Source organism: Agelaius phoeniceus, chromosome 4 (genome assembly GCF_051311805.1).
Source record: "Agelaius phoeniceus isolate bAgePho1 chromosome 4, bAgePho1.hap1, whole genome shotgun sequence".
Lineage (NCBI taxonomy): Eukaryota > Metazoa > Chordata > Aves > Passeriformes > Icteridae > Agelaius > Agelaius phoeniceus.
Genome location: NC_135268.1, coordinates 18,114,280 through 18,141,734, shown reverse-complemented (window position 1 = coordinate 18,141,734; position 27,455 = coordinate 18,114,280). Strand labels below are relative to the sequence as shown.

At 41.6% G+C, this 27,455-nt stretch overlaps 1 protein-coding gene across 3 annotated transcripts in view; it reads left to right on the top strand.

The window, feature by feature from the left end:
• ARHGAP24 (Rho GTPase activating protein 24) overlaps window positions 1-27,455 on the top strand; it is a 183,444-nt gene that overhangs the window by 57,809 nt on the left and 98,180 nt on the right. For all 3 annotated transcript variants that reach the window (XM_054632990.2, XM_077177010.1, XM_077177013.1), the window contains one exon: window positions 7,301-7,388. In XM_054632990.2, the coding sequence (XP_054488965.2) occupies window positions 7,301-7,388 (88 nt within the window). The remainder of the gene's footprint in view (window positions 1-7,300; window positions 7,389-27,455) is intronic.

Genomic DNA, 27,455 nt, shown 5'->3' with positions numbered 1-27,455 from the left:
ATGGGGACAGCCTGCTTCTGCATCTTTAAGATATTCTCCTTGAAAAATGTCCAGCCTTCCTGGACTCCTTTGCCCTGCAGGAATGTCTCACAGGGGACTCAGGACAACCAGACTTCTAAACAGGCCAGTGTCTCTCTCACAGTGTTGATGTATCTGTCCAGACAGTCACTGGAAAGCTTTGTATATAAATGAGAGGTTATATTTGAAAGTTTCCTCTTGTCAAATATTATCCTTTTGGGGAATAATTGCATTGTTTTGACCCAGATGTTCTCAGGACTGGAAGCTGGTAAATTTTCTTTGCAGAAGAGATCTGTAAAGCAGGACTTGGTCCTTTGTGTTCTGTGCTTTATTGGCTTTTTTCTTGGGAAATCGAATTTTATCTAATTAAAAGCTGAATTAGTGTTTTATCTAATTAAAAGCTGAATTTCTTACTGACCAGAGCTATTAGAAGTATTTTTTCTGTAATAAAAATATCTAAAAATTCAGTAGTGCCCAGTTCATTTTTGTGTTGATTAAAATTTAATGACCATTGTGAAGCCTAAATTTATCAGAACTTCCATGTGTGCATGCAATATTGCTCTCAGCTTGTATTCATGAGTTCTTAAACTCAGTGCACTCTCCAAATTTATTTAGGCATCTTTTTTTTCCCTTTGCCTTTGGAAAATACCAAGGGACATTTCTGTGAGGAATATGGGAACTGCAGAGTGGGATGCACAGGAAGGCACCTCCTGTCCCTGAATCCTGTGACCTGTCCTCTTCTCTTACCTGAGCTCAGTCTTATCATAGCTGTTTCTTCTCTCCTGCTCTTACTAGAGAAATCAAAACATGCAGTATGGATCCAGCCTCTGGGTTTAGGCAAACTTAATTTTTGGTGCTGTCAATAGCTTCACTTGGCATGAGCTTGCTTTCTCTTACGGGACAAATAAGGGAGTTTTTTGCCTGGTGGCTGCTCAAGCCAAGATTACCTCATTCTTGAGGAAAGAAGTTTCTCTCAAGCCGAGAAGCACTCGACCATGAAGTGAAATGTCTGGCAGGAGGGAAGGAGAAAAATCTTTAAAGAAGCTGTAATCACATAGTAATAAAACTGTCAGTTCTATCTCTCATGTCAGAATAAATGTTTTGGTGCTCCCTATCAGGCAAGCGGTTGAGTTGCTTTTCACTACCCCGGGAAGGAATTTACCTTTTTTTTTTTTTAATATTAAGCTATCAGGTAGGTTTGAATATTGCTTTAAGTAAAGGAAAAGATCTCTCTAGGCTCCTGTTTGCAGAGTTGCTGAGAACTAAACAATAGTTCTCATTCTTCAACAGAAACAAGCTCTAAAAATGTTTTAACTTAGTGGGACAAGAAAATGTCAAATGCTGTGGTATTTATGCCAGAAAAATGTATGTTGTGTAATGGCTTAATTTCATCCAACCAACCCTGGTTTGGTTTTTTTTTTCTAATATTTCTTTCCTTCTCTTCATTCCTGGTATGTTACCCCCTAAAATCTGAAAAGTCACCCCCAGCCATTGTTTTCTCCTTGTACATATTGCAAAACTGTAAATGGCTGCAATAACTACAAGCCAAGGAGTGAATTACCTCCTGCAGTAAATATACTTCTTCCAATGCTTTAGTTCCTTAAGTAGTATAAAAATCCATTCTTATGATAAAAATTAAAAAAATCTGCACTGACCCAGGGTTTGGAGCCAGCTGCAGAACTTGCTCAGGCCCAGTTTGAAATACAGATATTTCTGTGTAGGCAGTCAGATGAAAGGGCTGGCTTTCAGAGTTGCTGTGCCCTTTTGCAGCAAGTGATTTCACTGGGATCCTGGAAATGAATTGTAATGGTGGAAGTGGAGTTGAGTTTTTAAAAAACTACTGCAGTCAAACTGCTTGTGGTGAGCATAGTGCAGGTTTCATTCATTACTGACTTTAGTACGAGTGGATTTGTGTCTGTAGGCTCTTGGCAGTCCAAAGGGCTCACTTGGACTTGAGATCTGTTTTTGTGGTAGCTTAAAAGCAGAAACAGCAATGGGAGGAACAAAAATTTATAAATAGCTGATAACTTGCATGCTCTTTCTCCTTCTTTGCTATGCATCACTTATTTATGAATTCACAGGTGTGCATGTCTGTATATACATGCAGAAACATACTTGTGTCATATATTTTCTTTAATTTACATTGATTAACAGCCTTCTCTGTGAAATAAAGTAGATGCCTTTCTGGTGGTGACCTTGTAAATATTAGTGATGTTGAGAGTATTATTCACTAAAAGTAGTGTTTTTCATTTTTTCAGATGGCATTTTTCAGTTTAAGATGCCATCTGAGCTTAAGTCCACTGTTGTTCCACAGTTTGACAGCCCAGACTTTGCAGAAACAGCAACAGTGACAAAAGAGACCACAGAACACTGCTGTGTTGGATGTGGCTGTGAGTCATACAGAAGACACAAGTACCCAAAGATTCCTTCTGCCTCTTCATCCCCTCCATCAGCTGCCTCTTCATCCCCTCCATCAGCTGCCTCTTCCCTGGCTGATGATCTTCCTGCCTCTCGGAGAGCTGATGTGATGAGTTTTCCATGAAACCACAAAAAACAGATATGTAAATAAAAAGCACCTAACTTGAAAGTCAAAGTAGAGTTCAGTGATCTTTGATAAATAATCAAAGCTGGAAGGACAAGAAGAACATCTGATGTAACTACTGGTACTCTGTACTTCTCATCCTTTCTTAAGGGATAGCAGGACAAACTACAGCAAGCAAATAGCCCCAGGGAAGGATAAAACCTGAAAACATTATTTTGGCAAGAAAGCACTTAATTGCCTCATGTCTCTATGTGCTTTTTGAGTAAAATCCACACAGAGATATTTAAAATTGTGTTTTTCTTCACATTTGCCAATCAGCATCATTGGAATTCCTTGTATCATAAGATTTCTTGGGCAAAACCTGGTATCTCCTGGGCAAGGTGTGGTAATTCTGCTTCAGAAAACCGAGTTGAAATAAGGCAGGGGAGATGTACCTAGGGAAGGGTAATGGAGCAGAGCCAGCAGGAGGCACAGGGTCACTTCCCTGGTGCAGGGTGTCACATGGAGCGTGCAAACAGAAACGCCATCTGTCAGCTGCTCCTCATGAAGCACTTGTGCAGTGGCCATCCTGTCTCCTCTTCTGTGCTTCCTCCTGAAGTTCAGCTGCTGAATGGTGCTGAAAATGTTTTCAGGGACCAGCATGGGATAAAACATTTATTTGAGCAAGACTGTATCATGCTGTGAGACTAATCCAAAGCAAGATTGAAGTCATTCTTGCTGCACTACAGTGTTTTGTCAAGCACTTACTTAACAGAGCAGAAATTTTTTCTCAAGTTAAACACTTCATTTATGCAGATTTTTGATTTTAGCAAATATGTTGTTCTGCTGTTTAGGAGATCTTTGGTTTGAAGCAACAGTGTGCTATTGAAAAATCTCTGTGTGTGAGAATCTCCTTTGAAAGTGGGCTTGTTACTTTGTTAGGGAAAAGGCCAATGCTTCTTGAGTAATCCAGATTTCTCCTGCGTGCTGCGAGTCATTCTGAATGCTCAGCTAGAGAAGCAGAACTGCCCTGGTAAGGACAGAAGTTTTGGAAATGGAAAAATAAGTCGGGCATACTGCAGCAGGAGCTCTGCAAAACACTGCTGATTTGGTGGAGGCACAGCCTGCAAACAGAATGGCAGTAGGAGCCAGGAGAGACTTGGGTCAGGGCCACATTTTTCTCCCACTTCCCTTTTTCCTGTATTTCTATATAGACTGTATGTCTTGATTCCTGCTGGCACCATGCTAGTTTGGTTTTTTCATTTTTCTTTTTTGAAAGCAAAATATTAATCTGCTCCAATCTGCAGTCTTGGGTTGCGATTTTTTAAATATTTTGAATGATCTGAAGACTTTGATGTGCAGCAATGTGAAGCTGCCTTATTGTGGAACATTTGCATGCACACGTGGCACTGACAGCCAAGTTAAACGTGTATTTCCTCTGGAAATCACCTTCCTTTTTTGTATGCAAATTACTGTCTTGTTAGGTGTCTAAGGCTATCTGGTTAGTTTTCTCCTACTTCCCCCTGGAATTATGTACTCAAGGCAGAAAGCAGAGCTTGAATTTGTTGAAGTTTTGCAACTAACTGATAGTCCATACTCATGGGACTTTCCACGCTGTAAGGATGGGCCTAATGTTGCACCTTAAGGACCCAGAAATGCAATTGAGCAAGGGGAACAACAGTGATCTGGGGACCCTATTTGTATCAGATACCCCACAGCCAGGTCTTTGTTACAGTACAGATGTGTTCCCTGGGCATCAGCTGCTGAGAAACTCAGCAAAGGGACACTCCAGACAGCCTCGCTGCAGTTATGCAGACAGCTACAAAGCTTGGCAAGGGGGAAGTGTTGCTGTGTGGTGAAGGCAGGCAGATGGGTGTGAAAGCAGACAGAATGGGAAGTGAGAGAGCTGCAATTGCTCTCTTAACGCTTTCTCCACTAGAGCTGGGCACCCAGGTGCACGTTGCACAAACAAAACTATTTTTTTTAGTTTTAAAAAACCCTTCAGATACGTATATTGAAGTATTTCATGGGCACTGATGTTTGCAATAATAGTTCTGGAAACAGTGAAATAAAATCACCACTTGAGGACATTTTCTTTATAAACTATGGCAATATTCTGTATGGTGTTACTGTCTGGTTTCTCTTCATATTAACTTAGCTATTGTGTGTGGCTTTAGGCTTTACAGTTTAGTAGGTGGAATAGGTTTCATCTATGAAACGAAGGCACTAGTGTTATAAATAAAACACTTGTTTCTATGTTCTCAAAAATCCACCATTAGGAGAGCTCCCTTTAAATGGTAAAAGTTTTGCATTAAAGAATCAGAAAACATCACATTGTAATGTGTCTGCAGTGTGCCTGTTGCTAATGAGTTGACAGCAAAGTTCAATGCAGTTTTCGTTTACTGTCTCATGAATTGGTTTTAGTTTACAGTGCTGTAGGCTAGGTCTCGTTAATTTTGTATTTTTGTTTAATTGAGTCGCAAGACCTGTGATTGGCTTGAATATGTTGTATGCCCTCAGTGGTGCAAGCGCCCGAGACAGTGAAACTCCAGCATGAAGAGTGGTCTGCTCATCCAGTGTGCTGGGTGGAGCTTCTTCTGGGTAAAACCAGCTCAATGTGAGAGTGGGATATAAAGTGTTATACCAGTCTTGATGGTCTGCTACACAGGACAAAAATGCATGTAGTTAACATGCCTTTTAGAGATTCTTATTCCTGGTCTCCCATTAGTCTCAGAAAAAAATGTATTCCTTATATTTCCTGTTTTTTCTTTAGGTGTTAATATGAGAATTTGAACTGTATTGTGACTTATGTTTTCCTGTTCACATAATAATTCTTGTTTATTATATTTTGGCGGTCTAATAAGGTATATCACAGAAGACTTTGGAGTGTGCCATCTATTAAGGGGTGCCGCTTGTGGCAGGAATGAAGGAAGATGGCTCTGAATGGGGCTGTTGGACCAAGGCACTCAATGCTTATGATACATTTGTATATGCAGTGAGTGGGGGCATCTGCCCGCAATTGCTAATACCTGCTGCTTGTTCTACCTCAGCAGAAAGCTGTGCTGCTTCATCTGCTTTCAGCAGCAGCAAGCATCACAGTGTTTCATGGAGGTGATCTGTATGTTCTGACAAAATCTGCTTTCAGCAGCAGCAAGCATCACAGTGTTTCATGGAGGTGATCTGTATGTTCTGACAAAATCTGCTTTCAGCATCAGCAAGCATCACAGTGTTTCATGGAGGTGATCTGTATGTTCTGATGAAATCGCTGTGCACCCTCTCTTCTCCTTCCTGTGATGACACTGTTCTTGCTGGCACACAGCACTGACAAGTTGGTACAGAGCCCAGACTCTGCATCAGCTGGAACAAACACTAATTTTGTGAAACATTTGTTCCCTGTTCTTTCAGGTGGCTTTTTCCTGTCAGTTTGTAAGAATTCCTTTGTGAGAAGACTGTAGTGTTTCCGCTTTTCTCTTGACTTCCCAATAATTGTAAATGGTTCTGCTTGTAATGAAGGTTCCAGGTCATAACAATGAATACTGGGTAACAAAATTGATGTTTTTTATGTACAGGGATATCTTTAGGGCTGTTTAAATGAGGGGTCTGACATATTTGGGCATTTAATTGGAACTACTATGGAAAATGGTGCTCCATGTTGGACACAATGATCTGTCAGGACCTTACTTGATGCATTCTGTGTTTAAGATGTGTAAGTTATGTAAGTTGTTTACTTTGGAGAGCCCCATTATGCTGTAATTGGAGAATATTACTAAGTAGGTGTTATCTCCTGTTAACAATGGTAGAGAGCTTGTACCTAATACAATTCCTAGGATGCTGCTCTGAAAATTTATCCCTGGACAGCCATCCCAGCATAATTTCACAGAGAAGTGCCTGCTGACGGGGGTTGAAATTTCTGTAATTTCTAAAAATGAAAGAGAGCTCTCAGAGGAAAGGGGGGTGGTCTATCCATGCCACATGTCAGCAGACTGAAGGAGAGGAAATAAGCTTTGTCTTCAACTCAGCCCCAGAAATGTTTTGAGGGTTACAGGGGTTGTTTTTGTCTTTGGGTGTTACTAGAAGAATGCGCAGCTAAAACTTCCCACCTCTCTCAAGGTAGTAAAGTTGTAATAAAGGCTTTCAATGCCTACCCCAGAGATTTTCTGCCATCTGTCTGCCTGTAGCAAGCACATATTTGAACAGGACTCTCTCTGTGCCTGCTGTGGCTTAGCACCAGCAGCCTGGCACATTGCAGCCACTGTGTGGGAGTGGAATGTCTTCTCTCTATTTCCTCCCTTGGATGCTATGGGGAAAGGGCCCAGAGCAGGAACTGGGTATGCACCCCACACACTGAGGGTCCTCTTCTATCCAGACCCCCTTTGGCTTCAGCCAAGGAGCCTGGCTGGTGAGTTCACCAGCCTCACACATGCAAATTCCTAGCTCTTCAGCACCCCTTGCTTTTAAGTCTCAATTTTTCCCTGCAGAACAGTGGGATTAGTACATATGATAAGTACAAAACTCTGCATGGTATCAAATACCCAAGAGATTAAAAAACTTAAAGCTGTTGTCAAATGCCTCAGTTAATTAAAGTGATCTGTGATGTTGGCTTTTGGAATAATCCTTCCTCAATCTCACTTTGGAAATCAGCTGCTCAGGTGTTTACAGTGAAAAATTCATGTTTAACCCAGTCCAAAAAGAAGAAGCATTAGTCTGTCCAAGTATGGTAGCAGTTTTAATCCCATGTTTGTTGTTACTTTTTTTCTTTAGGGTACCATCTTTCTGCCTGGCAACAGAGTAATTGAGCATCCCTGCAATGAAGAAAGTCCAGGAAAGTTCCTTTTTGAGGTTGTTCCAGGTAGGATATTCTACTCCTTATCAAAAGCCTTTGCAGTTTGTCCTCAGTGACAAATGGCCACATCTGTTCTGCCAGAACAGAAGCTGAGGGTGATTAATGATTCAATTTAAGGGAAAAAAAAAAAAAGTTTAATTTGTTAATATGGTGGTTCATAATTTTTTCATTCACCCCCAGGCAGCATAGGAAAAGGATGTGTATTTTGTCATTGTAAAGCAGAATTCCTCAGGGCAAGGAGGTGCCAGGTCCTGCTCTTGGATCACAACAGTCCCATGTGGCATTGTGAGTTGGCAGCAGAGTGGCTGGAAAACCTCCCTGCAGAAAAAGACCTGGGGGGGCTCAACAGCAGCTGGACACGAACCAGCTGTGCCCAGGTGGCCAAGAAGGCCAATGGCATCCTGGCCTGGATCAGCAGCAGTGTGGCCAGGGCAGGGATTGTCCCCCTGGATTTGGTGGGGCCACTCCTTGGGTGCTGTGTCCTGCTCTGGGCCCCTCACTAAAGAAAGTCACTGAGGGGCTGGAGCGAGCCCAGGAAGGGCAGTGGAGCTGGGGAAGGGTCTGGAGCACGGCTCTGAGGAACAGCTGGGGGTGGTTTAGCCTGGAGAAAGGGAAGCTGGGTGGGCACCTTATTTCAGTTAACAAGTGACAGGGTTAGGAGAAATGGCCTCAAGTTGCACCAGCAGAGATTTAGATTAGATATTGGGAAAAACTGCTTCACTGAAAGAGTTGTCAGGCATTGGGACTTCCTTGTGGAAGGGAAGTAGGGGAATCAACCTTATCTGGAGTTATTTCAAAGATTTACAGATGTGATGCTTAGGGACATGGTTCAGTGGTGGATGTTGCAGTCTTGAGTTTAATAATTGGACTTGATTTTTAAGCATGTTTTCCGAAACAAAAGAATTTTGTTTCCACATCCAGTCAGCCCAGTGTATTTATTCAATATGTTCTGTTAATCCCAGTATTACATTTCAAATTGCCTCCTATCATGGCTATTGGGAAGGGCAAATAGATGGTAATGTCTATTGTTCTTGATTTTTGCTATCAGAGCTCAAATGTGTTCACTGATGTGCCAAGTTATAATAAATTATAAAAGTGTGAGAAATATGAAGTAGACTACAAAACTTGATTATGAAAGCCATGGGCAGCAAGGGATTGTTATGCAGAGACAGCCAGTGTGGTATCTCTGAGGTTTAATACTCACCCCAATTTTAAATCAATCAGATTTGGAAAGTTTCTCACTGTCTCTCCTCAAAGTCCCTTTTTTAGATGTTCAAAATATTGAAAGAAACCTATTTATTAATATATTAATTGCAAATCTGGAGTGGACTAAAATCTTTTTTCTGTTGGAAATTAAGTGAATTCTCCATATGTCCTGACTTATATGGCACCTTAATCTCTTTGATAATGCTGACACTGGGGATGCTTGTCCTTCATGCCCAAGTTGAGTGTGCTACATTTCCCAAAATGTTTGTTACACCACCTTTCTATGGAGTCAAGTTAAAAAGTAATTTGTACTTACTTTTGAGCTGAGTTCAGTGTTTCTCTGGAGCATCCCTGAGAATCAGGTAGGTTTTTTTGTTTTGCTTGTTTTCAGTTCTGAGAATGGGGTTTTGAATGTGTTTTAGGATAGCACCAGTGTATTTGTCCCCCACCCCTGCCCCTCTGTGCTAACAAGCATGTGGCTGCAGAGACTTCCTACTGGACATCTAATGGCAAGGATTCATGACCAAAAAAGGGTTTTTTGGAAAATCAGGACATTTCATACCATAGCACTGATCTTTGGGGGATGAAATGAAAATGAAGACTCAGACTGGCTGTGGAGGAGGTATCACAGTGCAGATGTGAAGTAGAAGTGCCAGCTGTATTTTGTGCAGAGATGAAGTGAGCGTTGCCACTGTCGTCATGTCACTGTTGCTTCTCAAGGCAAGAATTTGTCAGCCCTCTGTAATGGAGCTGTTTGTCATCTGTATCCTCTTAGTGACTCAGTATAAAAGTCAGTTTTATAGGCTGACGACAACACAACTGAGCTCATTGAGTGTAACACAGAAAAGTGTATTGTAGCTAAGGTTCTGTTTAGCCTTTGTTAGCTTTCGTATGGGAAATCAGCTATGTAGCAGCAGGATCTATTTGCACATTTTTAAAGGTTTTGTCAACTGAGCATTGTGTTAAATGTATGGTGCCAAAGCTCATGCTGCTCTGGCATTTTTTTCCCTGTATTAAAAGTTGAAGCAATTTTAGTTACTATCCCAAAAGCAAAAGTGACAAGTCTTCTTTTTGTCTCTCGTGTCTGTGGGCGGCCTGAAAACTTGTGTGCGTGTGTTTGTTTATTGGTAATACATGCAAATTATTTTGGGAATGTATGTGGGAGTAGGTTTATACTAGGAAACTAATACTCTGTATGCAGCCATCTCTGAAGATGAATGGAAAAATGTGTGTGGAGACAAGTATCTTGCAGTTTTGGTGCTGTAATTAAAATACAGATGCCTTTAATTTGCATTTTGAAAACATTCTGTTCATTCTCTAAGTCATTGGATGATTTAATACTTAAAATTGTTCCTTCTTTAAGAAAAAATTTGGCAAGCTGACTAAGTTAATTTACAGGAGAGAAACTCTCTCCTGTACAGCACAAAGCCCACACCACTCTTCTGTGTGGGAGGTTTTTTATGCTGGAGTCAGTGACCATGAAATGATTAGTGATGCCTGTGCCTGTGCACTCAGAGGAATGTTTCATGGTCAACAAAAATCAGAAGAGGGTTTAAATTAATACCTTTTAGTGGGAAATGTGCACATACAGCCAAGTTGTGTGATTAGTTTTGAGTGATTGCATTGTATTTGGTAATTATTCTGAGCTTTCTGTAGTGGATAAACCCTCATTCTGTGCATTGATTGGATTCTAAAGGAAAGCTGAGGTTTTGCTCTTGGTGTGCAGTGTAATGGGGGAGGGAATCTGTGTTACCAGGGAACTGAAGCAGGTGACCTTGCTGTGCCTCGGTGGGTTACATGTCACCCACAGGTGCAGGACAGGGGCACAGCTGTGGTTTACATGTGTGGTGCTTTGCAGACAGGATTCCTGCACCTCACTGGCACCAGGAGCAGCCAAGCACAGAGATGTGGGAAGCTCAGGCTTGTCCACTGTTTCTCACACAAGTTTGAGAGTCCCCTGGACTCTCCAAGGGTTGTTGCTGCCTGAAGGCATTTGGAGCAAGTGCAGCATGAGAAGCCTTGCAGCAGGGGCCTGTGGCTTTCCTAGGGATGTCTGGATGCTTGTAGGAGCTCCAAGGACTTGAATCCTCCTTTTCTGGTGCTCTCAGGAAGCACCACTACTCAGAGTAATCTGGGCCTGTGTAGGGAATTGGTCTAGAAGAGATGATGGTTATTGAATGGACAAAGGAATGTGCTTCATCATTGACTGGAGCTTGATCCTGGAAACTAAGCTGCTCATACTGCTACCCCAGCAGCTGCTGTTACTTGAGATCCTTGTGTGCTAGCTGATGTCCTTTGAGTCTGATAAATCATTTTGCAGCTTGGCCTCAGGTAAGAAGCCAGATCATCACTCCAGTGCTACCTCACCATTTGGATGTTCCTGAATCACGTCTGTCTTTGTCCCTGTCCTGTATTAATGCAGATTTCATGAAAAATTAACACAGAGGACAAGGTTACTTTCAGGACCATGTTCACTAGCAGGTGACCTTTTTGCAGGCTCTGATCTAAATCATGAGTTCCCTTAGAGACAAAAATATCCTAAAGAGTTCTCTGATGAGTTTTGCAGTTGCATGAATTTTAATATTTATTTAGTACTGTTTAAACTAGAACATACATTTCCAAATACTGATCTTCAGTATTCTTTGTGGAATCTTTTGCTTGTAAACTTTGTGCATCTGTGTTGTGTTTTTTACCACTGACAAAGTATCATAGTCCAGCATGTGCATCTGTGTAGATCAATTTGCAGTTTGGTCTTACTGAGGTACCAAAGTCAGTTCATCCCACTAAAAGCATTCTCTGTGCAGCCCCAAGTTGTGTCTGCGGTTTAAATCAAACTTAGGGATTATTCTGTGCTTAGGGATTATTCAGACTGTTAGGAAAGAACTGTAATAATCCAGCAAAATCACTTGGAGTCTCTGCTGATGCTTTTTTTTCTGCATTTGTGTCTGCTGATTTCTTGTGCTTGTGGATCCTGGGCTATATCACTTCCTATCAGGCAACATGAGATTTTGTCTTGAGTCATGCAGGGTGGAGACTGCAGAAGGCAAGAATTACACTTTGTTAAAGGTCAGTTTGTCAGGCTCTTAATTAAAACCTCTGTGAGGGAGTGAAATACTAAATTCCAAGAACTTTGAAATAGTTAATTTTTTTTTCATTAGTCAGAGGAAGAGTGGCATCCAAAGGCTTTTTTCTTTGTTTCTTCATGTATTTAATTGCATATTGTATGGCAACCTGCAAGAAATGTAATTTAACTGTTTTGGTAGGGAGTGTGAGATGGGTTTGAGGCTTGGGGTTTTTTAAGCTTCCTTTATGTGAAAGATTGGATAATAAACAGTTTTGCTGCTTCTCCTGCAGTAAGTTTTCACTGCTTTTAGTCAGCTGAGATGTGCACAGGTAGGTCTGTGCCCCCGTGGCTGAGAGCCAGGGCTCTGTTTTGCTGGTGTGTGCCACACTGATTTCCCTGTCAGTGAACAGCCCGTTTAGCCTCCACAAAGGTGTTGGGAGGTTTGAGAAGATGAATGAATGCCACTTTGTTGTGAAGTTACCAAAACCTCTTGAGTTCCCTGTTGCTGTACACTGTTTAGCAGGTTAAGCCCTTTGAGACTTTCGCCATGAGTTCTCAAACATCTGAAACAGGAAGGCCACACTAAGTGCTAATTTTTGCCATCTACTGATTCACAGTGATTTTAATTAAGGGTCCATGAAGGCCTGGAAAATGTGGATTTGCTAAGTTGACTTGTATTTTTTCCCTAAGGGACACAAGTAAGACAAAACAGAAATTGCAGATATATCTTTTTCAGCTAAAAAAGCAATTTTCTTTATAGTGTTCTTGTGTACCTTAGCAAGTTAGATACCAGGTGCTTACTGTAGCTTCAACTTCAATACCCTTCTCCTCTGATATCAATACTTTTTAGTCCTGTAATTCCTATTGACAGCCAGAGTTCTGTGGGATGGGAAAGGTTGGACTTTACAGTGAGGCACCAAGCAGGGCAGGTGGTTAGCTGACACGTTTGACTATGGCTGATATGATGCAGCATCATGTTTCAGGGATAGAAATGTTGTAGAAGGTTTAGAGCCTGTTGTTTTGAAATAGAACTGTGTGTTTTCTGTAAGGATGTAGCCTTGGAAGAAATAAGGGACAAGAGCTCCCTGCCTTATCTTCTCAGGAGTACTTGCCATGTCCTAAGTGAGGCTACACCCACACATGCAGCAAATAGCTTTCCTTGAAGGCTTAGCAGAATATTGGCAACCCAGTGCAATAAGCAAATTCTCTTCTGTTGACTTCAGGAGAATATTGTTTGTGTATTAAGAGGTTTTTCCTGCCCTGATACAAAAAAAAAGACTTCCCCCAGCGCACGTGTGCACACACCTGAGCACTGCGGGTGCTCCCTCTGCCTTTGCTGTCAGGCAGATTCTCTGCATTCCCCTTGCCATCAGCATAGCTAGCCCAATTTATTCCCTTTTCTCCACACTATAAAACCCCACACCGAAGTGTTAAACCATTCAGCTGCTCTGACTCCTTGCCGGCGCTGAATTCCTGGCTGCTGGTATGATGCGGGCGGATTTAATTGATGCTGCCAGGAAGATGAATGCCTCCCCCTGTACGTGCTGACAGCCAGCAGTGCCTCTTCATTAGTCGTCAGGAGCACAGCACCTCAAGGGCATTGCTGATAGCGCCGACTGAACTAATTGTACCTCTGATATCTCGTGGAGGGAGCAGACAGGCTGTTTAATCAAATGGGCACCAGCCCCGCTGCACAGATATCTCTGTGTAATCGCCCATTGCGCTAAAGCAGCTCTGAGCCCTGCTCCTTCCCCGTCAACGATCTCCTGAAAGCACTGCCATCCTTATTAAGGGTGATTCATTTCTCAGAAACCTATCTGGTTGAGAGCCACCTCTCTGCACTTGAACACATTGGCATGCACTGCCTCATTCTCATCCTTTGAAAGGTGATTCAAAACTGATTTTTTTATTTTTTCAAGTGAGTCTTGGAGGTTCCTGGAGTCAGCGAGCCAGGGAAATGAAGCTGGCTGAAGCCTTACTGCATGTTTCTCACAAGGTTAATGGTGAGGGCTCACTGGAAAGGAACGCTCTTCCATCCTGAGCAGCAGCTCTCATGATGTGGATTTAGTTGATGTGCCCAGTTTTGTCTCCTTAGTAGTTTTCAGAAAAACAAAACCCAAACTATCCTCAATCCTACGTCCCTGTGAAATGAGATGGTGGGTCATGCCACTGAGCTGTAGTGCTACCACCATAAAATCTGCTCATTTCTGTACAAGTCAATGCATGTGATAGCCCCTTTTACTTATGTTTTTGTGCCTTTCTAGTCATGGCTACTGAGCAACAACTGGGTGAAGTCACCAAGTTTAGGAAACCTTCTTTTTGTTCCAGTGCCTCCTTCTGTGACATTGGACCAAGTCTTACCTTTCTGTGCCTATGTGTCCACACATATTTGAGATGATACCTGCAGAACAAGCCTAATGGGGTCAGTCTGAATTAATGATAACCTATGTACGAGGGCTTTGGGGGAGAGAGGCAGGGCTGAGATTGAGACACATACTTCCAGAGTGACATGTGTAGTTTTGCCTCATCTCCTTCATATGGAAGATCCCCTCACAACACTGTATCTTAAAGATTAAGATCTCATATTATGAGATCCCCTCACGATACTGCATCTGATTAAAGATTGATATTGGTGTGACTCAGATTTGGGCTACTAAATGACTACCAGAAAATGCCCTGTTTATCATGCAAGAGGAAATGAAGCACCTTTTTCCATTCAGAAGACGAGATTGCTTTTCTGGTAGAACTCAAGCACTAGTATGTAGCAAAGAAGAGTCTAAAATAACAGTTTTACACAGAATTTCTTTAAATATGGAAGCATTAATTAATAGGGTTTTTTTGGCCCAGAATTATCTGATAGTTGAAGTTTAGGCCATCTGGTTTTGAAATGAAGGAATTAAATCTAGATGTAAAAACTATTTAAAAGAAAAATAAAAGAAGAGCCTTCTCTGAATATCTTCTCTGAGGTATGCAGCATGTGTAGAATAAACACATTTCTCCTTGCTCAGATGGCTTGGGTGTTGTATTTAGTGGAACATCACAGATTTTTATATATAAAACCCATTATCTTGAATCCCTTCTACCTTGGTGAATGAGTGCAGACTATAGGCTAAAAGTGGGTTTATATTAGAAATAGTAGTAATGTTGCCTGTTTTCTGAATGTTATTTTCTAGTTACAGTCTATTTTGAAAATAAGTGAGAGAGGTGAATAATTTCTGAAATCTACTGAGCAATTGTAGATTTCATCTAAAGTAATTCTGCTTAATCATCTGTTCTCAGTGACATTAATTTCATGTGGCAGAAGACTGTACAGACTCTATAAAAATTCACCCATACTCCATAAAAATGTACCATTACTCAAGCATGGTGTATGAAGCTGAAGTTAAAATGTTATTTTTCACTTGTGTCTTTTAATTCAGCAGTGGATTGCTTTTATTGATCCTGCTTAGCCCGTGGTGCATGTGATCTGAGGTGTGTTGAGTTAGCAATATCGATCATTTGTGACCCGCTGCTGTCATTCTGGAGGTCATCTGCTGCACAGGTGAATTTGGAACATAGTGGCAGTGGTACCTCTAAAAACTTAAGTGGCAAAAAAGCAAAGTTAATGGTTGAGTTTGTGATAAACTTCTCCCACCATTGTTGTGTGCACACACCAGATTGGCTCCCACTGAGGGTGCAGCTCATAATGAGCTTTGAGGGATACGGCTTATTCTCAGGCTATTTTAAACACTACCAGTTGTAATTGCAGCAACAATGAGATTTCTTTTCTCTGCCTCAGCTCTGCAGCCAGCACTGGATTTTGATGATCATTAATAATGTTGGAAAATGGCTCAAGTAGTGCCAGAAATGCAGAGAGAGTTCTCACAAAGCCAGGTGGTCTGTGGGAAGTGAGAAAGGTACCTGGAATGAGAGCTTGTTGGATCATTTCTGATAGTGATTTGGGGACCAAATTATAGGTGTGAGGAAGCACAATATTGGCTTTTTCCATTGTTCTGTTAAAAGGTGTGAGAAAATCCCTGAACTTTGAGTGTGCAGAGGCTGTGGGGCTAAAGATAAAGATAAATTGCACTCCAGGTGTGTGGCTGGAGTGAGTTGTGAAGCTACAGCAGGTCATCAGTAAGGTCTGTGTCCATTAACCTTGTGTCCGTGGCTGCTTTGTTTGCCAGTGCATAATCTTGTGCGTTGATACTTTTGGCATTCTCTGGGGTGGAAGTACAAACTTTGCCTCAGAAGAAGCAAAATGCCTTTTTCTAAATACACCAGCTGCCTTCGTTGGTTGGTCACGGTTTTTATAGCTTCATCTAAGTCCCTCTAGTGGCGACATCACAAAGTCCAGTGAAGTAATAGATGTTGTGTCTGGGATACCCAGTCCAAGGCTTTAGTTTTTAGCTTCATTATTGCTTTTTGGAATAAGCACAGTTTGAAACTTAGATTCCCAAATAAATCCTTTGAAGTAGGAAGAAAATTCTGGGAAAAAGTGAAAAGTCAGAGGCAGTGATAATCCAAGCTTCTTTTGACACAAGATGTTCCTAAATGCCCATACTGATATTTTTTGGATGGATCATGATGATGATCATTTCTCTCACAGAATTGAGGATCTATCAGCTTTAGTCAGCGTGAAAGGTTTTACAAGACAATAATGTTTCATTGCAATTGTCTGTGTGCACTTTCTGTATTTCAGTTGTTAAAAGACGCTCTGTATTCTATTAAGTAAGGAAAATAGCATTGTAGGAAGAAGTGAGACAGAAATGTGATGGGGGCAAACTCCAAAGCATAGAAATTCAAGAAATTTGATGGGGCATTTTCTAGTACAGATGTTTGCCAGTCTTTTGTAGTAGTAGTAATAATAATAGTAATAATAATAACAATGATAAAAACCAACATAAAATTCCCATGCTCATTACCATTTTCAGCAAGAAAATCTGCAGGTGCAAAATGTAATTCAGTTAAGATGCATATCACCTCTTCCATGATACAGCTATTGGGATTCCACTGTAAATGTCAGGAAAGCCAGAGGGGAAGTGACTTGCCTGAAGCTGTCTGGAAATCTGGTGGCTGACTCTGAAGGCAGATCTTGCCTCCTTGGTGCACCAAAGACCCATTCCTCTGATGTGGGATGAAAAGGATGGAAGTTTGTGAAGTCCTCTTATCTCTGAAAGTAGTGGGAAAATCCAAGTTCCACTTGGATTAAATGATGGTTTAGCAAAGCATCCTCCAAATACTTTACTTCATAGTGCCTAGGTAATCTGAATAGGACCTGGATTTTTTTCCAAAAGTTTGCAGATCTCACAGCGGACAACTCATGTTTTCTCAAGTGCTTGGGTGTTGCTGCCTGACTGAACCCTCCACCCTGTGGCAGTATGAGGCTCCCAAGTCCTTTGCTCTTTATCCCACCCTTCTGCATAATCTTTCATCTTCCCCCTTTTCCATTACTGGTGCCTGGGGAACACTGATCCTTACTTAAAGCATCATCTTTCTTCTTTTCCAGCCTTGTATTAAAAAGATGGGAAAAAAATTTTTCAAACCCATGGTGACTGCAAGGACCTCACTTGTTTCTTCAGCATGGGTGTCAGATTTAATGCTGAAAAGGCAGAATATGAGCCAATTTCAGAGTTGCATCATGTACATGGTTATGTGCAGCATGTTAAAAGTGATGTTAGGCTGATTCCTTCCCTTTGACAGGAGAGGAAAACCTTTCTGTGAAATGTGAATGTCTCTTCCTAGGCCAGCGTTGTCTCATCTCTCCTCATGGAGTCACAGCTTGTCCTGCTACCTCTGGAGGTGGAAATCTCTGCTAATTAAACTCTGTCTCTTATAAATCTGATGGGCATAACTTGTGAAATTGTGATGTTCTGTGCTGTATTTCAAATCCCTGCTATATCCATAAATTTAGTGAGCTCTTAAGTTTTATTTTCTGGAAGAAATAGCAAGGAGGACCATGTGATTGATGTGTGTTCGTGAAGAGATAGTGTCAAACTGCAAGCCCATGGCTGACTGTCAGGTTTTATGGAGCAGGCCTGCAGTTTAGGTGATGACTAATGAAAGCATGAAGTCAGGGAGCATTGTTTGATGGTATTACACGGATTCCTGCTGCAGACTGAACATTCTCTGCTGCAGGAGGAGTGGGACTGCTTGCTCTGGCTTGAAGCAAGCCAAACCCAGCAGCCAGCATTCCCTGTCCGGCGTGTGTCGGGAGCAGCCTGCCCTTTGTCCGTGCGCTGTTGGATCTGCTCCTCAAGGGCTCCTTTCAGGGCGACACGGAAAATGTGACAGCCGTGTCACACTCTGCTGTGTGCCAGCGTGGAGGAGGAGAACACCCAGAGATGGGGGATTTTTGCAGCTTGCTGAGTGCAGTGCTGCAGCCACGGGCTCTGGGGGGAAGGTGCCATATGCTGCCATTTGGCACGGTGGCTGCGGGGGCACAAAGCACATCGTTGTCCTCGGCCTTGGCAGAAGGAGCTGGCAGTGTGCCTGCTGGGATGCTGCCTTTGGCAAGGGATGGGAGCGGCAGGGACGTGGTGGTAAAAGGGCAAACGTGTCTGTGCCTCGCGTGCCACGGTGGTGCAAGTGCTGGGGAGAGGGACACGCTGCCTGGGGCACTGTCCTTGCCTCCTCCATTCTGCCGTGGAAGGAGCAGCTGCACCAGCAGTGAGTGGGGTCAGCACGGGGCTCCCAAACCATGGCGGGATAATGTGTCTGTAAGGAACCATAACTCCAATCAGGCTCTTAGTGTTAGAGTGGTAATAACAGGAGGCTTATGCCAGCTGATGGGGAATGAGCTGGCTCTGTGGAGACCTTGCTGAACTTGGATGAACATCCCCAAACCAGATCAGGTACACCAGGGGCTGGTTTGCTTTGGAAGGACATGACACCTGCAGCTTCATGCCTTTCACTTTGTGTTGTGACTTAGTAGGTGTGCACCTCATTTTCTAGGGACAGAGGAGAAAGCAGGGGCTCAAGGAAAAACTTGAAATAAACTGCCTAAACTACCTGATGTATCTTTGCTCAGGGAACAAAATACTGACATCTCAGTGATGGTAAGAAAGTGGCACTGAGGTAGGAGAGTGTACTTTTAGCAGCAAGCAAGCCAAACATTGAAATCAAGGTACAAGAGACAATAATGGCTGGAGCTAAGGGGAACAAATAATGGAACTAAGCAGTGGGCTACTAAAATGGTATATTAAGTTGGCGTGTTTGCATCAGAGGAACATGAAATAATTTGTGCCATACCCTTATTTCCTTATTTATTGAGAGTCAGGTTGTGGTAAAGGCTCAAGAACAGCCCCAGTATAAAATCTGTTCCTGCAGGGCACACGTGCATGCCCGTGCTGTCCTTCTGTTTGCAGTATTGCAGAGGAGCAGCTCTGGAACAGCTATGAGAGAATTCTGGCAGGGAGGGTAGCCTGCAGTTCATTATGGGCTGGGGATGGATAAAAGCACTTTTAGCTTCCATCTGTTCCAGTTTGGATCATGCTGATAGAAGGGTCATAGTTTTGTCAGTGATGGATATCTGAAGTCATTGCCATTTTTAGCTCATCCAGAACTTTCTCCCTTCTGTTTACTGGACATCTATCTTTCTTTTTGACATGTATTGCCAGATAGACTGCAGGTGGTGATGAGCTACAGGTGTTAGATGAAGTGCATCTCCCCTTACTGTCTCTCCCTCTTTCACTGCTGCATGTGGCACAGAAATGATGGGGAATGGGAATAGTTAGGGATATGTTTTGGCACCATTCAGGTAACTGTAATTTTGCTTTCCTGGAATCATATGCATAATTAGCTTACAGTTTTTGAGATATCATTAAAGTGTGAATGTAGCTTGAAAGTAATACAGAATGTAGATGCTCAACTATAATGCAATTCAAGAAATGGATTACCTGTCAAATACTTTATTTTCTGCATACTGAAATGTGAACATTTATCATCTTTTTTTTTTACATCTATGCTGCCTTGTGATTAAATAAAGGCATCAAAGAATGTCTGAAATAATTCTCCTTTAAATAAAAATCAAAATCTGTTGTGATTATGGAAAATAGTGCACCATACACTGAGTACCCAATTATATCAGTCAGTAGTTCTTCATGGAAAGTGGCAAGAGACTGGCATTCTACTTTGGAAAGTTGTCATTATGATAGGAGTTGGGCCCATGGACAAGTATGTATTTCCTTCAGAGAGATTCCTGTGTATCTCTAGAGGCAGCCTCTATGGACTGAAGAGTAGTATTTTTCCACAAAAGATGGCAAATTTATTTGGTTCCTTATTATTAATCCTTGTGAACTTGTGTGATACCCAACCTGCCTGTATTGAAAATGCTGTAATTGCAGTCTTAACTCGAAGTGCATATTTGTGATTCTCATTTAAAAGCTGTGTCAAAGGTGAATTAGACTCCAGTGTGCTAAAACCAATTTAAAGAATCCCCAAAGGCTTTTCATGTGGCAGACTTTTTAAAGCCACATCAATTTGCAGAGAAGTGGGCTTTCTTAAACAAGGTGCTGTAATAGGTGTGTACATATATATAATTTTGGTTTTAGTACAGCTTTGTCCACATGTGCAGATGATGGGAGAAGAAAAACGTGGAAGTCACATCCCACTTGAAAGAGCTTTTGATCTTGTGGGACTCCTACACACTTCAGTGATAAAACCACAGTTCAGATAGGTTTGGCAGAGAGTCAGCACTGGAGCTGGGATAACTGAGATTTATATTCTCAGAGTACCAATAGGCTCTGTTGGATCTGCAGCTGTTTTTAATGCATCAGCTCTCTTTTAATTCCATGACGTGTGACACCCCCTCACACCATGCTGGCCCATGGTTGAGTCCTCCTGTCTGAAATGCAGGCAGTAATGCATAATACTTTTCCTAAAGTGTTCTGTGTTTTTTTTCTCTACAGTAGTGCTACTGAGTTATGTGAACTTGACCTTAAAATTGTAATTGGTCACCATACCTATTCCTTGATTTTTAATTTTTTGTTTTATTATTCTTTGTTTTAATATCTGTATTATTACTATATTCTAAAGCAGATGATTCATACAATTCAGAGTTAGCCCTACTGACAGCAGAATTTGTCATCGCTGTAACAGTAATGTGAAAATTTATTTTTGTGAAGGGATGGGGAGATCAATATAATGTGAAGTGTGTGGCAGTTCTTTAAGTGATCACTTCACTAATTTATGTACTTAAGTGATTAATCTTGGCCAGCTCTTACACAAACCAAAATTTAAATCCAAGCTGGATTTTTTCTGCACCTGAGGCAGTGATGTATGACCTCTCTGTGCTCCACAGCAGTGTTTTGTTCTGCTGTGTGGCAGAGAACCCCTCTCCTGCTAAACAGACCTACTGAATAGTTTTTCTATGGTTAAAATTAATCTCAGTACTCACAGATCAGCTTCTCTAAATTCATTTAGTATTTCTACTGAGGTGGATGACAAAGCAGTGCATAAAGACCTCTCAGACCTAAGGACCTTTCAGACAGACTGATGGTGCCCTGATGTGGTGCCAGCCCATGAGCTGAGAGCACCCTTGTTTTGCTGCTGCTTCCAGTTTCCTTCAGATTTCCTATCCGGTACCAGCAAGCAGCGGTATTGTCACCAGGCCTTTGGCTGTTCCTGTACTTTTTCCAGTTCTCTCTTTGTCTTGCTAAGGGAAAGAATTGCAATCCCCTTTTCATGCCTGATGAGTCTTTGCTTCCCCTCTCCTACATCTTCCTGCCTAAGAGCTAGCTGAGGTTTTGCCCTCACTGTGTTCTCTGGGAGTTGTCGATGCCAGTCCTGTCCTGGTCACTCCATGCCCCAGCTACCACCCTGCTCTGAGTGACCAAAGCATTTATGTGGTCTTGCAAAAAATGTTGCTCCTGAAAATCTCATAATGAGGCTTATGGGCAGGACTGAAAGGAGTGTTATCCCAGCTTTTGTCATGAAGGGCCAGTTATGGTTCAGTCAGCATGAACAAAGTCTAATACCACTAAGAGTCCACTGGTTTTCAGGGAGACATTAAAATCAAGGAAATTTTATGATCCATGCAGCCATGAAGTTAATAAAGTTAATGTTTCATTTTTATGGGCTGTGCTGTACCAGGATGGGTAGTGCATGGCAGTGCTGCCCTCTGCAGCCTCCTGTTCTGTGGCCACTGCCATCCTGGGGAGCTGTTTTAGGGTAGCACTGCCCTGGGTAAGGCTGGAAAGCTTCCCACCCTCAGCAAAGGCTTCTTAATGCTGGCTCCTGCTGTGACCCTGCTGATGTGCTGTACCCACCAGTGAGCCTCTCCCGGGGCTGCTAGGCAAGCTGGACTTGTCAGGTTTCTGTGGGATGCTCTGAGTCTTGGCTCATTTAATGATGCTCCTCCCAATTTTCAGTGCAGATGTCTGGTGAGTAGGTAGGTATCCTCACACAGAGTCACAGCTGTGTGTTGGTCCCTGTTCTTCTTTGTCTGAAAGTTTGTGCATTTTGTGCCTGTCACCAGTTCTGGCAACCCCTGGCAAGAAGACTTAATGCTTTATAGGTGGCATATTCTTGTAGAGTGCAGTTCTTTACTTGAAAATTTTTGAACATTTTTTGGAACATGGATGCTGTGTCCCTACTGCTGCTTGTTCATTTTTCTGGACTTTGCACTAGGATGATGTTTTGAAGAAGGGGGCATTTCTGTGTGTTTTTCACAGCTTTAATTTTGAGTGTGATGAAGATGAGTAGTTAAATCTGTTGAAATAGCTTTAAAAGAGCCAAACAACATTTTCCTGCTCTACTTTTGTTTCTGTGTTGAATAATCAAGTCCATTCAATTCATTCTGTGTCTCATGTGAGCAAAGAACGTGGTATTCTGTCACCAGGTACACTTGGTCACATCATCTGTGTTTGCTGGTGTACGTAGTTGTAGTGATCACTTAATGTGCCTCATTCAGCTACAGATGCTCTTCTAAATGTGAAAGTTTTGTGTTTAGTCTTAGTTACAGTGTCTACGTGAAGTCATCCTTCATTTTTTTTATTGTGAGTAAGAAGAGAGTTTGGCCTTGGTGTAATTAATTTAAACTTATCCCAGCAACATAATCAACTTCCTAATAAATTATGTGAAGTCCCACAGTTGTCCGTATGATGACTTGGAAGAACTGAGCCAAGCCTTGACTTTCAGGCTGGAGAATTCAGTTTTAATCCATCCATCATGTCCTCACTGCATCTTTCTCAGCAGAAAAGCATTCAGTGTTTCTTGACTTTATTATTCTTGTTCTTTCTTGTGTGACTATTTTATGTCCAGAAATGAAACATGAGGAAGAATAATCTTTTCGGGAAGCCAGTAGGGAAGCTCCAGAGATGTATTAAATTTAGTAAATGGAAATGATAACTCACAAAGCTTGCAGAACCAAAGTAGGATGCTGACTACAATTTTGGTATTGACTTTATTCTTCTGTACTCTCAGTTGTGAGTACAGCTGACAGAGAGAGAAAAACATGTCTTTTGGTAGATAAATAAAACCATGATGCTGTGTGCTGGAAAGACAGGAAGCATTGATTCCATATATTATGAGCTGTGTCAAAGTAATGTGTCTCAGCTGTGCCAGCATTTTACCAAGGTGAATCATCCCATTCAAAAGTCACCATTCAGTATGAAGTAGTCAAAAAAATTGGAGAGTTTTTCCTTAAAATGTTGTATCGGGTCCTGTAAGTGAAACTAGCAAGAAAGCAAAGGCAGTGAATGTTCAATAGAATTTTTCACTAGTATAATCTCAAAGCTGGCAAGTTATAAAAGGCAGCAGGTGGTTGCATCCTTGGATAGACTGTTTTCCCTCTCTTGACAGGCATATATCTGTCTTTAATTAATATATGCATTACAAGAAGAGAAAATAAATATGTAAACAGTTTCTTAAATTTGGACTGAAATTACAGCTTATTTTGAAATTTGAAAACCTACTGATTTATGCAAGCATAAAGCTTTCATATATAAATATAAGTTAGTTTCAGTGGGCTGCTCACTTTCTGCTCACTTGATTTATATAAAAGGCTTTCCAATTGCATTTTCTGGTAGGCACCTGTACTCCTAAATGCTCTCTATGCTATTTTATAGCTAAAAATAATAGCTTAATGATACTGTGCTAATGACACTGTAGGTGTCTTGTTGTCCAGGGTTGCTTGAAAATGGGAGAGTATTTGAAGCAGTACAGGAGCTGCTGTAACCATTTGGTGAGAAGAGCAACTAGGGTTTAGAAAAAGCTCAGTCTGGCTGCTAGGCTGTATTTCAAGAGGTGCTGGCAGACAACAGCCATAAAGCCCAATTCGTCCCTATGTACAAGAAAAAAAGAAATCAAGGTAATCAGAAAAAACTCACCTTCTGGAAGGTGCTGGTAGTTCAGCCCCATAGCAGATGGAAGTAGTTGATGGAACATAAGTACAAGAATTAAAAAGCATACTAAGAACAAAAGTTCAGAATCAGATGGTATTAAAGTGTATTCTTTAAAATCAGGCACTTAGATGCCATAAGCTGCTAAATTAATGAAAACTATTTTTTTATATTTGTGCATGTGTTTATGTGCTGAAGATATTTTGCACTGTGAACAGTAGTCAATGGAAAATTATGTTTGGTCTTTGCATTATGTTTTCATAAATTTTGGTTGTCCCTCACATCCTGTTTGGATAAAATGGAATTGTCTGTACCTCTCTAAGGATCAGTTCTCTTCTTATCCTTGATGGCTCTCAGTGATTTGAAAAAGAGCATTAGAGTTGTGGTGTTAGAAAAGCTCACCTGAGGTACAATAACTTCAGATTTTTTTTCCATCTGCAAAATGTCCTGAGAAGCAGTGTGGGTTTGTTCTCCTTGTGTTGCTGCTCAACAGACTGGCTTCTGAAATTGCTCTCAGCCTCAGTGGGCAGCTCTCTCCCCTCTTCTCTGCTTTCAGAATGTCTGCAGGAGAGCACAGAAACGTCCAAACTGTAACACAAATACTGCTTCATAATTGCCATAGAACTCTGGGCTAATGACCAGCAATGGGAATGGAACCTACACTGGCTTATGCTGAAACAGAGTGCCAAAAACAACCTTACCTTTACTTTTTACATCTCTGTCTCAGGATTTTCTACATCTAGGTCTCTCTAGGAGAATCCTGGGGAATATGCTTCCTCCAGCCATGTCAAAGCAGGCAGTTCTGCTAAGTATCTCCAGAAGCAAGGTCCCTGACAAAGTGCCAAGTTTTTTGGGCTTCTGGTCCTCTGCCCAGCTGTAACACATGTTAATTCTGGAGCTGGCAGTGGCCTGCTCCCTTGAGCTAGGCCTGGTGTGGGGCAGGCTGGCAAGCCAAGATGCCATGGTGTCACAGCAATCACATGCAGTCTAGAGAGTAAATCTAGAATGGTGTTTTTGATTGGATAAGGAATGCCATTCTCAGTCCTGAAACATGGTTTATATTACCATATTCTTTCTGTTAGTGCTAGGAAGAAGTTAGTATCTTGCACAGAATTGTGTATGTACAAGAGTGGTGCTGCACACTGCAGCCACAGGATTCCTGTGACTGTGACCGTGTGGGTGTAGATTCTTTACCTAGGATATACTTAAGGTGTCCAGCCATTTTAGAAAGTTCTTTCTTGAGTATCTGTGTACTAAAGTTTGAATAATAAAAATTTTTCTACCTTCTATTGATATATTTCAAAATTATATTTCAAAACTAGTGTTTATTGAAGGGGATGATTCACTCTTCTTTTCAAAGAGAAGTTCACCCTTACAGTTACTGAAGGTTGCTGAATGTTATTAAGTGTTTGTTGTGACACTTGACCTTAATGTCTTTGTAGCTCTGTGAATACTGGAAGTCTGGGCCCAAATGGCCTTTGGGCACCTCAGAAATTGTTTTGATTTTTGTTCTTTTCCCATTCCACTATGCAACATATAAATATTCAGTGGTTAGGGTAAATTTTTCAGATGCTATACTACGCTAACAAGTATTTAACCCATATGATGTAAGGAAAAGAAACATAATTCTTAAATGGAGGAATTTCATAATCTTCTGGAAATGTTTTACGAGAGACTTCTTGTAGACTTTGGTTTTGTTATAATGTTTTAACGTTCTGGCTACTGATGCTGCTTCAGGAAAACTGGAGAATGCTGTAGCCAGGCCTGTCTCTGACTGGCCCCACTGCACAGACAAGTAACAGAAAATCCAAAGCAGAAAGGCTGACATGGGGTGGGAGAGTTTCCCTCTAGATACCCAGCCTGGGGAGTGAGGAGAGCGTGCAGCTCCATGTATGCAGGCATGGACTTGTCAGAGGATCTGGGGCTGCCCCTTCCCTGTGCACTCTGAGGGACCTGGATCTGTCTTTGGCAGGGTGGATGGGATTGAAATCTACTTCAAACATACTACAAAAGATTGATTTAAAATAAGCAGAGTAGATGGTGGAGCTGGAGGGAAAATGACACCTCTCTGGGGGTGCTGGGATCAGGTTTCAGCCTCCTGTGCCCCAGCTCAGCTGGAGTTCTTATTCTCTGACATATTTGCAATATAAATAAAGCTATGCGTTTAAAAAAAGTGTGTACTATAGTGCCCAGCACTGTTTAAGTTTTAAAAGCAGATTTACAGAGTTAACTAAAATAGTTCTTCTTGCCTCTTCTTCTGTGGCATCTCTTAAATCTTCTTTTTTACATTGAAACACACCACATTAAAAAAATAATCCCAAGTGCAATTGGACTCAGTCCCAGTTTACAAGGTTGGAATGTTCAGCAAACTGGTTAAGTTATGCCAAATTCTTTCAAAGACAGTGGGGTTTAGGCTTGAGTTCTTGAGCAAACTAGGTTAATTGTAGATACAGGTTTTGGTTGTTTTTTTTTTCCCCTCTGTGGAGGTTTAGGTTGAATATGAGGAAAAGGCTCACCCAGAGGGCACTGGAACAGGCTCCCCAGGGAATTGGGAACAGCTTCAAGCCTGCTAGAGCTCATGATGAATTTGGACAAGGCTCTCAGGCACAGGAGTTGATTTTTGTGAGTCCCTTCCAACTTAGAATATTCTGTGATTTTATGCCCTGAAATTGGTTGTCTCCTGCTTCAGATTGCAGAGGGATGGAAACAGAACTTGAATGAACACAAAGGCCGTGCTGTGGCTATTTCTGGTCTTTGAACCACTTAACCACTTCTCTTTTCATGTAGTTTTGTAGTAAGTGGACAGATTTACCAGCTTTTGCTGGAAAGTCTGTATTTATGATCTGAGAAGCTGCAGATGTGTTGGTCTGTGCTGCACCTCATCTATTAAATACATGAAAACGTTTGGCAAAATTGACTTCTCAGTGAAGATGAATCTATGTTTTTATCAGTACTGCAAAGATTCTTATTATTATCCAGAAAGGAAAATTTGCACCAAATCAGAATCCTGTCACCACGTTGTTTTGTGGTTTAGCATCTTGCAAGAGAGTATTTGGCCTTCTTGTTCTTATGTTTAGCTGCCAGTATCTCAATATTTACTTAAGAGACAATACTATAAATAAAACATGCGGTTTCATTAATGCTGAGGGACAACTTAGTTGTCAACACAAAATGCTTCTGTGTCGATCCTACTTGTGACTGACTCACTGATTCCCGTAATAATTTGCCCAAATACTCAAAAAATCTTTTAGTCTCTTTTTTTGGGATCAATTGGAAATGACCCCTGTCTGGAAAACCACCACTTAGAGTTTTGCAGCATTACATCTGACTCCTGATCCCAGTGGCAAAGTTCCCAGCAACTAAGTATAAACAAGAAGCAGCCCAATTATGACAGGATATTATGGAAAATACTATAATACATTGAAATGGGAAAGAGGATTTTAGGTTGAAAACTACTAAGTATCACATCTTAATTTCACTGTA